This window comes from Rissa tridactyla, chromosome 1 (genome assembly GCF_028500815.1).
Source record: "Rissa tridactyla isolate bRisTri1 chromosome 1, bRisTri1.patW.cur.20221130, whole genome shotgun sequence".
Lineage (NCBI taxonomy): Eukaryota > Metazoa > Chordata > Aves > Charadriiformes > Laridae > Rissa > Rissa tridactyla.
In genome coordinates, this window is record NC_071466.1 from 74,115,512 (window position 1) to 74,132,117 (window position 16,606).

The 16,606-nt window shown below is 44.2% G+C and overlaps 1 protein-coding gene across 6 annotated transcripts in view; it reads left to right on the forward strand.

Moving 5' to 3' along the window:
• The window catches only part of CRACDL (CRACD like), a 65,362-nt gene extending 62,626 nt beyond the window's left edge, over window positions 1–2,736 (forward strand). For 5 of the 6 annotated variants that reach the window (XM_054213275.1, XM_054213193.1, XM_054213348.1 and 2 more), the window contains 2 exons: window positions 1,268–1,403; window positions 2,214–2,736. In XM_054213275.1, coding sequence (XP_054069250.1) covers window positions 1,268–1,403; window positions 2,214–2,359 — 282 coding nt within the window. In that variant the 3' untranslated portion in view covers window positions 2,360–2,736. The remainder of the gene's footprint in view (window positions 1–1,267; window positions 1,404–2,213) is intronic. The other variant, XM_054213104.1, reaches the window with a different exon arrangement.
• Window positions 2,737–16,606: the final 13,870 nt, after the last annotated feature.

Consider the following 16,606-nt stretch of genomic DNA (forward strand, 5'->3'; position numbering starts at 1 on the left):
AAGTGAAACAGAATAAAAATAACTTTTGCACTTACAGACAGTGCCAAGATATAAATTCTGTTCTGTGTATAGGGATAACTCAGATACCCGTGTGGTGCCGTGAATACAGGCTGACGCTGCCTCTTCAGAGATCCCATGCAAAAGAGGGAGATACCTGTAGCAAATGATCTTCCCCGATGACAAAGCCGTGGTAGCAGAAGTGCTTGGCATTAATCCAGGGTACTAACAAGGCTTCCCTGGTCCTGGGCTAGCTCACGGAGGCAGCAGTGTGCGAGTGCTGCCTTGTATCGCCTCCTGCGCAGCTAAGAACTCTGCACTGATGCAGGAGCGTGTGTGTCCTATACCAGCACAGCATTCCCAGTGCAAATGGCCTACTTTCTTGCCTCAGATGGTACCGTTAGAAACCCAGATAGCTGTATTATATCCTGGAATAAAAGAAGATCTCTAGGTGATGAAAAATAGCGGCAGTTAGATGAACAAGAAATAATACCTAATAAAATGTCTAGACAAGATATGAACTGCCGTAACGCTCAACATTGTCACAGCACTTAAAATACCAAGGGTTTAAATGATCCCAAAATACAGTTTCTGTGTCAGAATAGGAAACTCCAGCTTTTAGCTGGCAATGTTCCCTAAAATTCATGCCATGCATTTTATTTCCCTATATCAGCTAACAGAGGAACATGCCAAGATGCTCCTGACTGCAGCGTGTGAGGTTTGGTGCCACTGTACTACTCCCACCTTTTCCTTCTCCCACATGGCACCAGGCACTATCACTTCAGGGTAGTTTTTGATACTGGCAAGAAAATCCGTTTCTTTTTTTATGGAAAATCCATTTACCATCAACCGTACAAAAATACAGTGCCCTAACCCACAAAATTTGGGAGGTGGAAGGGAAATAGAAGTGAATAAAGCCGTTTCCAAATCCTATATCCTAAATGTTACCCCTGTGTTAGTAGACGTGTGCAAAGGGCTTGGAATACATTTGGCACTGAAGACTATAATAACCTACTCATAGGTACCATTATGAATAACGGATACGGAGGGATGGTTTTAATTTGTAAAGTTGAGTATCATGGATGCTAACATGAAACCACTGGAGCTTTCTGAACAGGTATCAGCTCAAGTGAGAGGGCTGGGACCAATGTGTGATGAGCATGTGTGGTCTTTGCGCTGTGACAGGCACCACATCCACTCCCTTTGCTCCTGTCCTAAACCGGTCTCATTCTCTCTGCGTTACTTGGATTTTATCCCTCTCTATGCCTAGGGGTCACTGAAGCAGCAGTGGAGCAAACCTTCACACTTGGCACCTAAAGCCACTTCTGAAGAACAGAGGAAAGAGACAAAGTCCGAAGTGAAGGAGCCGCTGCTGAGAACCAATTCACTGTCACATTATGTCCCTGGTATGAAATAAAATGCTTAAAATGTAGCTTGTTATCTCACAACTTTGTCAGAAGAAGTCCTCCTTGAGTGCACTGGAAGAGGAGTGGGGGCTAGATCCTAATCTCTTCCCCAGCCTCATATCAGCATGGCAAACCGTTTTCTTGGCACTCACCTCTGGGGTTTTATTTGGTGCCATATTCTTTCAACCACCTTGATTACAGAGCAGTCAAAACTCACGTTGAAAGAAATGTGAATCGAGAGCGCTAGGCCGTTTCACAGGACGGGGTCCCAAATGCACTATCCCAGCGTAAATTGTAAAATGCATGCAACATTATTTTCAATAGCGTTCAATTTTAATGTGGTTTCCTCAACAAGCTGGAATGATGTGATCACAAACCGTCTTGCCCATCAGTCCTCCCACAATAACTTCGAATCTCTTTGGTAAATTAAAATTTGAAAGAAGGGCAGAAGTTTGGAAGGTAATAAAATTCCTGCAAGCTGGGGGCTGGGAGGAATTCACAAATGAATGCCCTTGCTAATGAAAAGACTCTCTTCTTTGGCCTGGTGTTAACACAGGGTACAGCAAGGAATGTGGGTCATCATGTTGGTTTTGGTAAGTTTAGGGACCAAAAGATACTATTAATGAGAAAAACACTATATTCTGTTGAGCATGGAACAGTTATTGCCTCAGGGCCGTAGTGCAGAAGAAGCTTCCGTGTGAAATGTAAAGATTTTCTACTGTAGGGCAAGGCACGGGAAGTTTTTAATGAAAGAGGCAGGCTGTACGGCTGCACAGCAAGCGAGTATGTGTTCATGTGTTTTATTCACAGTAGTTCCGTCACCAGCACCGGTGGATAAAGAGGAAATAAGCCACTTTAAGAAAGCCAGTAATGCTGCTCCGGATCAGCCATCGTGGATGGAACTGGCCAAAAAGAAATCGCAAGCTTGGAGTGATATGCCACAGATTATAAAATAGAATGATGCAAACAAAAAGCATCTTTCACAATTAAGTCAACTACTTAACTGAACTTCTACAGACCAGCTAATCACAGGGAGGAGTCTCTTGATACAGGAGAAGGGTTTTATTACACAGCTGTGGAGAAAGTGTGCAATAGGTGCAGTCAAAAAGTTTACCTTCAACTTTGTAGCAATCAGGATTGCAATGGCAATGGATTACTTAAATTATGCTAAGGACATACTTACACTTTGGAAAATAAAACTTTTACCTTATGTATTTCCTGTGTTTTCTGCTTTTAATGACGTTTGCATCGAAACGGGATCTTTGCTATACTTTACTGAACTTTTGTTGCTGGAAACTTCTCTTTGCTATGGTTTTCTCTGTTTACACTTATAAATTGTGCACTAACAGCATTCTGTTGATGCGTTTCACTGGAATCGCCTGACATTCTTTTTATCAAAGCTGTTTGGACCACGGAGGTATTCATGAATAGGGGCTGGGGAGTGCTCCATTAAAATGCGTTGCATGAGCTGTGTGTTTGCCTAGCTGAGCCAAGTGGTCCAGTTTCAGGGCTTAGGTTACATTTCATGAGGCACAAATACGCACATTTATGCGTGACCATGAATAAAAATTCCTCAGTTCCTTCTGTGAGCAACCTTGGTTGCACAGTGTTTGCAAGCAGGCAGGCAGTAAGGAAACTGAACTGCGGCTGGAAGCTCATCAATGCGTTCACAGTTACTTTCCTACCTGAATTTATCTGGTTGCAACTGGTTTTATGTGAAATCATCATTCTCAATTAGGAGGATAGTATGGGATAGGTTGATAGGACAGTATGAATTTAATTAAAAAATAAGAATTTAAATGCTTTTAACTAGAGTACAAACTGAAATGCTGGGAAAAACTGTGAACTTCAGTTGCGATGTCAACTTCACATATCTCCCCCTACATAATCTTAATTATTCTTATTAAAAAAATAGTGATGTATAGCATCTCTGTACTTTACTACCTTTATATAAAATTCTCATGCTCATCGGCCTGCATCTCCCACAGCAGTTGGGGACTCCTGCTCTTGAAGTCTCCTAGGCTCTTCACCTTCACCTGTTTAACGAGACCGACAAGAGAAATTATTCTGCTTATTGACCAAAATCATTCTGAATATATTTTAAGACCTCCCCATGAGTTAAAAGAAGCTGACAACAAATCCCGTTAGCTAATTTCTTTGGAACAAAATGCCCCACTGCTAAGACAAACATTTAACTTAGCGTACGTATATATGTGCAAAGTAATACCTTAGCACTGTGCTCCCTAGGTTTATTTATGTATATATTTGTGATTTTTGTTTTTCTTGTTGCATTAACATTCTTTTTGCAAAAATTTAGCGAGACTTTAGGAAGCACAGGATTTCCTAACACCTGCCTTTGCAGTTTCCAAATCGTGTTTTCTCTAAGGAGGGAGGGAGGGAGGAAACTCCCTCGGTAATGACAATTGCATTTTGTAATGAATAAAGAAAGGCGGCGTTGGAGCATGTGAATATCCAAGACACTGATCCCAGTTTTCAGGCAGGTTGTCTTTCATTGTCAAAAACAGGACGAGGAAAAACAAGTTTTATATTATTTGTCAAAGCCTTTGGATAAAGCCAGTCAGCCACCATCGCTGCTGAGGGCCTGATGCAGCCGCTGGACAGACGAGCTCCAGCCCATCTCAGGTCCCCACGCAAACTGGTTTCTGCCAACTGGCCCAGGGTTTTCTCCTTTATGCAGATCACAAAAGGCAGCGTGGATGTCCCCGCTGAAATAAGAAGTGGCAAGACAGCTGTCTGGTAAGCAGATCCACAACAGAAATAGTAACTTAATTACGGGACATGCAACCTTGGGCTCAGTTGCCCGAAGGTTGGTTGTGTAAGCAACTTTCAAGTTGCTGCCCCATAAGCAAGCAAGAACTCTCCTTAATCTCAAGTGATTTTTTGGGGGTATTCAAATCATACTCTAGGACCTACAGTAGAAATAGGTACATTTTTCAGATACGATGAAAAACATCTTAACTCCCTCTCTCTCCAAAACACCCTTTCTGTAATAAACAACTCAATAGCATAAAGTGTAATTTTAAGATAAGCTATTACCTTTTGTAGCAATCATGAAAAAAAAAACGGTTTCTGTATTAAAGGAATATAATATATAAAAAAAGACCAAATTTGTTTCCTCTAATTATCACCACTCCATGCAAAGAGCACAGTGTTTTCAGGAAATGGTCTGTCTCCATCCAATTCTCTCCCATTTTAAAATGATTAAAACCGTGTTGAATCATGACTGACTTCTGGAGCATGACCTGCGCAGCTGTATGGGGAAGAGTAGAAATCTCTTTGACTATCTCATGTTTTCATAGACGGATGCTCAGGAATAACGGAGACGGAAGGCGGAGGTATCATGGCAAGACCTGCAGAATCTCAAGGAGAACAAGCCCCGTGTCCCCCGCCTTGCAGACGCATCAAGGAGAGGAGGGGAGGGGGGGACCAGCTCTTCACCAAGAGCAGCCTGACTCCTGGTGCAGTATTTGGGATCTGAATTTGGGAGCATGCTGAGGTGGGAAGTGCGGGACAGACGTCAGCCTGTGTTTTGCCATTGACTGATATGTGGTCCAGATATTGCTGCCTTAGGGTTTCCATTCACTTTTGGTTTTTAGCACCAAGTGGGTGTGAATGACCGCCATGAGTGGTGGCAGCTGGCTTTGTGGAGCCTTTTGAGCTGGTGAGCAACCTTCACCTGACCTCCACGGGAATGGGGCTGAGGCCCCACAGGCTGCTCAGACCTATGTGAAATGAACTCTGTATTGACCAATTCTGCTGTAATTAGGGAGGAATTTTAAGTATCTCAGAATATGCTTCGGAGATGTGGTAATATGATGTTCTTCTTTTCACGATTGCCAAGGGAGGTTGTTGACACCAAAGGTTTAGATGACTTCAAAAACCTGCTAGACAAATCAGTGGAAGACAAAAATCCATCAAGTGCCGCTCACCATGAAAGCCAGGCCCTTGGCCTGGGAGATTGTGAAAGGCTTTGGGAGGCCGTGTGACTGATGGACTCGTCATATTCTTCCTATTCTCCTTCCTATTCGTGTCATATTCACTTTATATTCTCCTACTGCTGCCAATGGCCCAGGCCTTTGTGCAAGAGAAGACACTTGGCTACCTGGACCTCTGATCTGATTGACTAAGGGGAGTTTTTATTTTCTCATGGCGTTGGTCTGTGCCCAGGTTTCTTCACTGTACGTCAAAGGGTCGTGCAAGTAGGTCTTGCTATAGCTGTTTTGTCAACAGGTAGGCAGGAAATAGTTTTAGAGCCCATGTATTCTTCCTTGGACAAATGGCTCATTTGTGGCAATGGGAAGATGCAAATACAAATATATTTTTCTTCTCTGTATGAACAGTGATTTATGTTTCACACTCAATACCACCCAAAGAACCTTTCACGTCTGATCAGCTTTCCTAAGGACGTCAGATGTACTTTTCCAGCAGAGAAGCAATATGACTGACTCAGGCTGATCCATTTTGCTCAGGCAGCTGCAATATATAGCGTTGGGGTATAACATCTAACAGTGAAATAAAATGCAAAAATTCACCCTTTGTTCGTGACTCATGCACATAAACTAACAGAGTCTGAATTACAGTCAAAGAACAACAACAAAATGGACTTGAAAAATAGAGGAGTTTCTCCCAGAAGTGCTGCATGATACATCTTTGGCTTCCCGTTTAACGAGCAAGGTGACAGTCTGTGAGCAGTCGTCCTTCCCAGCGGTGAAGGACTGCGCACAATGCCAATGAAATTGTGTATCAGGCGTCTTTCAGTGCAAAAACTCTAGGTTTGATGACTTACACAGTTTACTAGTTGGATTATCCTAATTAGCTACCTCACAATGGAGGTAGTAATTTTAAGTAAAAAATGACAGCTAAATTATTTTTAAGTGCAATTAATTTTTAAGGCCAAAATATCCCTCTGGCCTTTACTTTGATATGGTGTTTTGCACTGTGTTGCCTTTGACAGTAAAAATGTTTAGTAAATCTGTTCTATTTTTTTTTCCAAGATGAAGAGGAATATAAAATCTTGTTGCCAGTGAAAATATCCAACAGCAGCGAAGGAAGCAGCTTGCTGTAATTTTGCAATGCCATTAATTCCCTCTTAGTCTCGAGGAACATAATAAACTTGCCAAAATGTTTGCTTTGTATACACGATGAGCACTCTGCTGTGGGTAACAAAGGTTTAATTACAGGATTTTGTGTTTGCGGTTAGAAGATAACTTTTGTACTGTTATAGAGTCCAAAAAGAAAAGAAAAAAAAAAAGCCATTTGTGAGCACTGGGCAGCGCTACATGTCTCATAAAACCCCAGGGGGGAATGTAACCCTGTGTGATCCAGCACAGAGTGACTGCAAAGGGATTAACTCTTGTAGAAGGCATTTCAGTTCCAAGTGGGCACAGGTCTCAGGCTCACATATTCCTGATGTTCACCAAGCCGCTCAACAGGCGACAGGAACCGTTGAGGTTTTTATAGCCTGGGATGTGTTATTGTCTGGCTTCACACAATAAATACCATTTGAAGATTTTTATGGATTATGACTGCCAGTTCTCTGCCTCATGTTACTCTCTGAAGCTGGAGACTGATGGGACACGTATTCACACGGTTCATTCAGCTCTTCTTCCTTTGCAGTAACTTGCAGCACCTTTGCTTCATCTGCAGATTCTAATTCTCTACGTACACTGGCTGCATTCCCAAAAGAAAACCTCTCTAGCTCATCTAAGGCAGCTTAAATGGAGGTCATTCAGAAAAATGTTGAACTATCTCCCTCTCTGGGATCCCAAATTGCTCTCTTAAGAACTGTTAGGAATGCAGCTAAGAGTGTGTAAGATTTTACCAAAGCAAAGTGATAGAGGACAATTTTCACAGAATCACAGAATGGTTTGGATTGGAAAGGACCTTAAAGATCACCTAGTTCCAACCCCCCTGCCATGGGCAGGGACACCTCCCACTAGACCAGGCTGCTCAAAGCCCCCCCAAAGCTTGAACACTTCCAGGGATGGGGCATCCACAACTTCCCTGGGCAACCTGTTCCAGTGCCTCACCATCCTCAGAATAAAGAATTTCTTCCTAATATCTAATCTAAATTCCCCCTCTTTCAGTTTAAAACCGTTACCCCTCATCCAATTGTTACACTCCCTGATGAAGAGTCCCTCCCCATCTCTCCTGCAGGCCCACTTTAGGTACCGGCAGGCTGCTCTAAGGTTTCCCCAGAGCCTTCTCTTCTCCAGGCTGAACAACCCCAACTCTCTCAGCCTGTTTTCCTTCCTTCCATCTCACACACCTTCACATTGAGTACTTTCATTGTTGATTTCTTTTTCCTTTGTTTATTTACTTATTTGCATATGAAATGGTGTATGTTGCAGGTTCCTAATTCCACTGAAGCCTATTCAAGGATGCTGAGCCAAGTACTGTGGTATCTGAGGGCCTCTTAACTCCTTTTACCCAAATATGGTTTGATTTCTAAAGTTTAGAATTGACATGTAATTTATTACCCTGCCTTTGAAAGTCAACTCTGCCTGAGAAACATTTTAATAAAAAAAGAAAAAAGAAAGAAATCTCTGTTCACTGTCTACTGGAAAATGGCACTTTGCACCAGTGGGTCCTGTGATGATTACCAGCATGTGGCTTCCACACTGTCACTTGTCACCCGTGCCAGCAACTCAGGGATGACAAGGCAACTGGGCCACCCATGCTGCTCTTGGGACAAACCGTGAAAAAGCATGGCCCCATCAGAGATGGCAAGGAGGCAGAGGAATCTGGCAAGACCCTCCTATTGCCAACCACCACCCGTGCTGGCCCTCCCCAACCAGCAGCTGGTATCAGACCGCATTGAGGTGAGGCAACGATACTTACTTGACTCTGGGCTCCAACTCCAGGCATGGGACTGCTTGTGCGAGTGACAGCCCAAGGTGCTATAAAGATTTCAGCACCATGTCAGAAACTGGAGGTCTCTGAACCGCAGAGTCAAGTTTGTCCCAAAGTCATGCTCTGGTGATCATGTCTCCCAAAGAAATCCTATTCCCATATTATTTTTATTCCTTCTCCCCCCGAATGTAACTACATTATCAATAAACCCCTCCAAACCACTGCCTACATCAAAGAACCAAGCAGAACTGTCTGGAAAGAGCAAGGAAAACACCCAGAGTTGTGACAAGAGAAGAATTCAGTTAATAACCCTTCAGAAAATAAAAGCCACCTTTCTCAGCAGAAATAACAGAGACTCCTTAATAAGCCGTTGGCTCAGCCTGTCTGCACTCAGCACAGGAGATAATTTTGATGGGCAGGCTGCCTGCAGACAAGGCAGAAGAATAAGGCCCTGAGCCTGTCCAGGCAAAACAGACATCTTCCCCATCTGGCCACTCCTTTAAACAAGGGCTGACTTCTTTTAACTCCTTTGCCTCTTCCTGCAGCACTCACCCTGAGTACGCAAAAGGGATTACTTTTTGCTTAATGAAGCCTTTTGTTTGGTTCATGCCTTTATTTTGAACCACAAAATAAAAGACTCCTAGGTACAAGGAGTCACTGCCCACACCCCGGCCTTGTGGCATTGCAAAGCTCACCCATATGCTCTTTCAAACCCCCGGGCTACCTGGTGGTTCAATGGTGGTTCGAAGCAAATCCAGCTCCAGCGCTCACAGGACCTGCTGGGAAACACAAGGACAAAGAAGTTGGAGCTAGAGATAACAGAGGCGACCTTTCCTGCTCAGCAGGGAATCCTTACTGCCCAGTTTCATTGCTGCTTCTTCATCCTCCTCTGTGATTTTCGGTTTGTTTCCTCAGTGTGCAGAAGCAGCCCGCAGTGGGCTGCCGGCCGCCGAAGGGTGGCTGCATTTCTTCAACATCCCATCCAGCTACTGAACTCGGTCCGTCGGTGGAGAGCAGGATGCGAGCAGCCTGGGGCAGCGGGTTGCACATCATTTTTGATGGTGGATCGTGCTGTCAGCTGCTCTCCAGAGAGACACTGAGCTTTTGAATTGCCTTTTCACGCCACAATTTCCCCCATTATTGTTGAGGATGTAATTTATCTTACCTTGTGATCATGGACAGGAGATCGGGGAGGCAGATTTTACTGTGACCTACTTCCCTAAAGCAGGATGGGAAGGAGGGGTTTGCTTTGGCTTGGGAAAAAGGCAGTGCTTGCTGTCAGAGCCCATTCGTGTGGGCTTACATTTCATGCAGGGAAAGCAGAGGGTGGTTATTCAAACAGGGAAATTTGTGCTGGCTTCCCAATTTGCTTTTACCCCATTGCATAAACAGCTCCTCAAATCTACCTACCAAAATAAGCCCTACCTTCACCAGCTCCTGTTTCACACGACCCCCGGCACTGCGCTGTAAAATAGTGATGCCCAGACTGAGTCTTAGAAGTTATGCCAAGGATAGCGGAGGAGAAGAGGTGTTTCCTTGGCTGCTTTTAATGTAAATGATGGACAAAAAGGGAGCCTCCTAACTGTACGCATGTCTCAGAAATTGGCTCCAGTAATTTGGAATCCTTGTTAGCAAGTAACAGATGAGTTTCGGAGAGGGCAGAAGGATACAAGTTTAATTTCTTGCGTAACGTTATTGAAATACAACTGAATTATGAAGTTGAAATTAAGAGAGAATAAAAATCTCCACCTTGTCTAAATAAAATAACCTTTGAATTTTATTCTTCTCTTAAACTAATAAGTTCTAATTTTTAAAACATTTGATTTTAGAAGCAAATGCTTGCTCCCAGGACAAAGACATTCTTCCTCCCCATTCAGTGGGTGATTACTCCTATTTCTGGCCCTGAATTCTGCCTTCCCTTCAAGCAACTTAGTACAATTTGGAGCTTTTACACTTGGTCACAGAAACTGTTTTGATCAAACTGGACTCCGGTGTGTGACAAACCAGTGTCCGTCTCCTCCGCTGCAGCCTGTCAGTTTTACTCGCTTAAAACAACCTCCAGGTCTTGCCTGGTGCTGAGGACATCCCCAACACATTCAGCAACTTCAGTCCAGGCTCTGAGCACTCATTTTAGGGGAACTTTTCTATTTACACACCAGAATAACTGAGGTTGGAGCCAGCCCTTCTTCCCTATCAGAAAGTGATGGTGCAGAAATGCTGCAGGAGGAACCCTTTCCCTATGCACTCTAGGCAGATGTTTTTATTACATGCCTCTGGCTGCTTTTCCAAATCCTATTTTACTTTTTTTCAGCCTTGTTAGGAATTGCTTAGATGAACCCCATGAAGACGCCATGCCCTGCCGCCAGGTCCCACACAAGGGGTGCAAACGTGGGCCTGTCGCCCAGTGCGTGGGTCCTGCTGCCTTCCGACAGGCAGCATGTGGGAGCAGGAGCCGGCAGACGCCTTCCCTGGCTGTGGCACCACACACGGGCCTCCAGCTGACCCCAAGTTTTACCCTTCATAGACACAGGGCTCCCTTCAACTGACTCAATATAATTGTACATATTGATTAATGAGTGAATTAAGCTATTGAATTCTGGCTCCCTGACCCCTCCAAGGTACAGCCACTGAACTGTTACGCTTTTAATCATATTCTGCTCGGTTGCATGTAGGAGTTCACGCTGGTGTTTGCCGTGCTTGGGGACCTACTTCAGAGTGGCGTATTTTGATTACCGCAGTGAAAGGTAGCTACTTGCTTGTTTCTGACTAATACATTTTATGAATCTTCCCTGGTGTTAATAAACATAGTAATGTTTAATTATTGAGACATTTCATAAAAATGTTTTTGAGAGGAAGACAAATTTTATGTTCTGACTAAATAATTAAACATTATGCAAATGTTCACAACCCCAGCATTCTGGTTAAGCAAAACAATACTTGGATGATGGCCTTGTTTGCGCACTGAGTTAGTATTGTTGTGATTGTTGGGCTGTGATTAGCAGCAGATATGGTATTACTGGGATTTAAAACTACAAACAGGTTCTGACGAAACAGGACGAGCACGAGGGTAAGGCTGAGAGCCAGGCTGCAGCCACGCTCTGCAGAGGAGAAGGTGGGTCATTTTCCCCCAGGAACCACCTGCCATCCCAGTTGTGCTCCCTGGGGAGCAAGGCCAGCCCTGGGCTCACCCTCCTGCGGCTGGCAACCTCACCTCAACGGAAAGGGAAGAAGCAGGGCTGCCGGGCTGTGACACAGCCTGCAGTGTGGGACAGACGGGGAGGAAAGCCATTGCTTTCCACACAAGCCCATTTCAGCTGTGGCCAACGTGACGCTCTCCACCTTGTCCTTGCATTTTCCTCTCTGGTGGTCAGGGACAAAACCTGGGCCTTTTTGGTTTTAGAGTTTAATTATTCATAAACACCCTTGCCTTGAGATGAGTCGTCCTGAAGCCTGACTTTGAACATGTCAGTACACATGTGCCGTAACTCTGTAACCTAGGGTTAAGGTGTAATCACCTTAAAAACCAAAGGACGCTGCATGTGTCAGTCTTGTAATTAGTTACAGCTCTGTTTCTCTCAGGATAGGAAAAACATTAACAGTATGCATGTCATGCAATATGCTAGTGATACAGCTATTGCAGTCATCAAACTCGTCATCACTGACATGTTACAAACTTCAGAAAGAGTTTATTAATTGCTCAGTGTGCTCCGGCTGCCAGCGGTGCTTACCGGCTTTGATTGGTGTCTGCTCCTGATACCTGCGCGTTTGGTGGGTGGAATTAGCATTTGCCCACACAGTTGCACAGCACGTGGGATCACACTGGGACCTGTCATCCTGAAAAGTACTTTTTGGGAGTAAAATACAATATCAACATATTGCTTTTCAACTGCTGGTTTCCCTTTGTGTGCCAGGAGAGTAATCTGCATGCAATTGAGAGGAGGCTGCACACCTAGTTTGCATGAGGAGATGGGAATCTAAAGCTTCTTTTGAAGCTGTGAAGAAAGGAATACACCGCTTCATTTAAAAATGTGTGTCCTTGGTGTCCTTCCTGGGGGATGGATCTATCTGATAGTCCCAGGGCTCTTATATTATTGCTGTCATTTTTGTTGCCTGTTGGAACTGCGACAGTGCCTAGCCTGTTGCTACTTACATGTTATTGCAGATATAAGGGAAGGGCTCCCATCTGACTGAGGTTCATTTCTCTTTTTCCTAAAACCTTGGTCTAAAAAGTCCTAAGACGTGGGAAATTGCACTCATTATTTCTAAACACCATGAAGAATGCTTCTGTCTTATCTGTTTTCCTTGCTATCTACCATCCTCCCACTGCTGCTTGGATAACTATAGGTTTGCTTTGTGGGGAGGAGATGGGATTCTAAATTGGCAGAAAGATAACACTCAAATGAAAGAAACATCACTAAAGCCTTTAAGGCTGGTCAGGATGACTTAATACAGCCTGAATCCCTGCTGCGATAGGGTGAAGCATGAGATCTTTTCATTACAGCAGAGCAACAGCTCTGCTAGTTTAAATGAAGAGCAGCTTTGATAATTATTTTCAGTGCTGCAGTGTTCACATGGTCACAGGGATTGTCTTGACACTTGTCGTGTCTTGGGGGGATACAAGTTAAGGTTAATGATATGTACTAAAACTAATTTGAGCAAGGGGGTCTAAAGATACCATTCTCTTATTCCTTCTCTCTCCCCAACCCTCTCCCAAATCAGCTGCTGACAGAATCACTTTGTCGCATACCTTGTGTTCAAATGACAGCTCTCATCCTCCACAGAGTGGACTTGTGCCCCCTTGTCCATGGCCCTGCTGTGGAATGACATGCACAGTGAATACGCTTCTTAGGGTAAAATTTAGAAAGGACCGGTTGATGGGGAGACCATAAATCCCCTTACCAATGATTAGGGACGCACCTAGGATTTTAACTTTTTACCTGTATCTAACGTGATGGGGCTGGACATGATTAGAAGGACACAAATTGCAAGGTCATGTTTTGTCAAGGCACTCGGGAATCTGTTTCTTCTTCCCTTCATCCCAGTGTGAGCTAGTTTAACAATTTCTGGTTGTTCTTCACAATTTTAGCAGAGGATTATGAAGGCAAAGTAGCTGGGGAAGACAGGAGAGTGGCACAAGACGAGAGCAGGACATGCTGGGGTAAGGAAGGTACAAGACCGAGGGCTGTGCCTCTTTGCCCGTTGAGGCGATGCTGACTCGAGCATTGGTAGGCCACAGCCGATGACTACAATTAGTGCAAATGCTCACCCAACCATTGTCTTGAGCATCAGATTCCACATATAGTTTTGGCTGGGAATTAGTTTACCAAGAATGAATGCAGAGGGCCACACAGCTAGTGTAACTGATGGAGAGGCAGTCTGCTCTGTCCTTGTAAACCACGTGTAGCTTGTTGCTACAAACCCTCCTGTTCACCTTTTGCTGGGAGAAGGAATTGTCATCCCCTGCCCTGTGCTGTTTCTAGTGGCAGAAAATGTGCACCAAATTCATCCTTCAGCTAGTGCTCCCCCTCTATGAAGAAAAATGTCAGGTTGGCCCAAGAAAGCACAGGAAGCTTTCCCCCTGCACCTCCATCTGCAAAGCCCTGGCTGTAGCATGGCTCTTTGCAGGCTATTGACCTCTATCATAAACCGAGAGTAAAGTGAAGGGATGTGGCAGCAATCGCTTTATTCCAGGTTGGTCTGCACAAGGTGTCCAGATCTGCCCTTCAGTGGAAGAAGGAGACACCCACTGACCAGACATCCCCTGGGTGACGGGGCAAGAGTAGGAGGGAGTTAGCTGCCCCAGAGTTGGGTTTTAGCCAACAGTTGGGTGCCTGGGTTTGACTCTTAATGTCTGGTCCTAACAAAGTAGATTGAACCATGTCCTGCACAACCCTGCCTTCCTGTGGGAAGCAGGATTAAAGATGAAGAGCTGGGCTGGACTAGACAAGAAGAGAGGTGAGACAAAGAAAATGACGCAAAGACTAACGTGCAGCCAGCCCACTCTTTGGCAGGGGAGCCTGTGCCAGAAGTCTGGAGTATAAAGTTTTAGTCTGTGTTTCTTGGCAGTGAGAAATTTAGATTTGCATTGTTTTTGCAGATTTTAGCTCAGGTTTTACAAATCTCCCCGTCTTTGGAGAATATGCCAGAGTCTTAACTGCACATTACTCAAGTGGTTATTTGGGCATTTGTAGTGGGTGGAGCTAGAAAGTCTTTATAATTTGTAGCAATTCTGCACAACATAAATTAAAGAGTTATACAGTTATACAGTCCCTCTCAAAGCTTCATCTACCAATGAGACAATGTACCAGATTTTGAGACCCTTCCTTCTAAAATATTGTATTTTTTTCCCTAGGTAAATTGACTTGGATTCTTTCTCTGTGCTGTCTGGACCTGTAGTTATTTTTGCTAGGAAAGGGTCCCTTCAGAAACCTCTATTTGCTGAGGGCCTGATTCAGACCTTCCTTTGACTGCAGCTTCCCTGTCATCGGTAGACCAACCACCAGGTTGCCCCAAGGTAAGTGAAAGGAGACATCTTCTCAGTGTATTTTGCTTACGATGAAGATGTCCGGTTCACAAAGTCTAGGTCTCAAAACTTCCCTGAAAATTTTTCCATCTCTTAAAATTAGGAGAGAGAGAGTACCATGAAGTAGGCATGTGGAAAATGAGCTGGCAATCCAAATCCTTAATTCTTAACATGATTTCCTTTCGCTTGGACTATCTCTTGAATAGTAAATGAATCTGTCTGTTTTTTACCCAGGCATTGGACCTCAGCTACCGTCAGCAATATTGGCACAATATGAACTTCATGGTTTCCAGGTTTATGTTTATGTAATAGTAGGGATGCATTTAAAAGCCTCTGCCTTTAGGAGGAGATGAATAAATGTAAATGTTCATCACCTCTGAGCAGACGGCAGAGGCATTTGCGGCTCAGACAGAACCTCCACAGTTAGTGAAACGACTGTGATGTCGGGGTGAGGGTAGAGAAACATGAATTTGGAGACGGAGCTCTGTTCCTACCTCCCCGAGAGACTTCTTGGGCAGATTAGTTGTTCTCCCACCTCAGTTTTTATCTTGTTAAAGTGGACCAGCAATTTACCTACTGGAAAGAATGGCATCATCACACCTAACTTCTGAGTGAGTAACAGCTGTGTGCAGAGAAACGGCGTCACAACATGTAACAGCAGATTATTTCATAACGTAGTGACAGAAAAGGCAGAATAAAGATTACCTAAATGTGGCATTTTTTGGCTACTAAGCATTTGGATCTACAATCATATTTTAACACAATTTTCTACATCTCTTTATTTGTTCATTATTAGCACTACAATAGGTGCTACACAAGCCACCCATTAATACACAGACTGTACATCTAGCAGCTTTGTGTATAAAATAAGTTTACGGTACTACGAAACAAAAAGTGTCTTTTGCTAGCTCAGCCACTGAAGCATTCATTTGCTTCGGTTTGTGCCTGTTAAGCCGTAATGAGATCTGAATTTGTATGAGCATCAAACCTGTCTGTGAGATGGGAAAACCTTCAGTATTGTTACGCATGCATCATTTTACCTAGTCATAGGGAGGAGATAGGAAAGCTTCCCTTCCCTTCCTTTCCCTCCCCTCCCTTTCCCATTAGCCTGGTCTCCTACTGCTGCACCATGGCTTGAAGCCTGGCTCCTCAACACACCAGGTGCAAGAAGGTGGTTGAAGGGGACTTGGCTTTTCCTTTCACCAGCCATGTGCTGCAGGGGTGGCTTGTGACCTTACATATCAAAGGCCCTGCAGAAATACAGCTTCACTGAACGAGCTGCTCAGCTAGCATATAGCAAAAACGATTTGGTCATGAAAGGCTTATGGTTGAAAAAGGCAAAACTGGGGTGAAATGGAGGTAGAAGCACTGAAAGTCCCAAGGTGTTTGCTTGCTAAAACAAGCAAAGGTGTTCCTTGTTAAAAAACAAGGTTAGTGTCAGGCTGGGAATAAATCCCATCTCCGAGACAGGATTCAATTGTCAGTCAGGAGACACAGACAATTTTCAGACTGCCATTTCTCAGTTGAGCAACCGTGAAGACTTCTGTTGCCACTGCCAAGCACCTTTAACTTTTTTGCATCTTTCCTGGTGCCTGGGAAAGCCAGAACATGGCACCATGAAACACAAGGACAACAATGCTGTCATGCTTCTGAATGAGTCAGGAAAAGGGTCTGGATAAAACGAGATCCAAATCTGATGAATGGCAACAACTGTGCAGCCCCATAGAATTCAGCAGCTCAGGTACGCCAGAAAGAGCCACTGCAGCATATGTACAATTAGGGCAGGCCTGGAGCATCTTTTGCCACT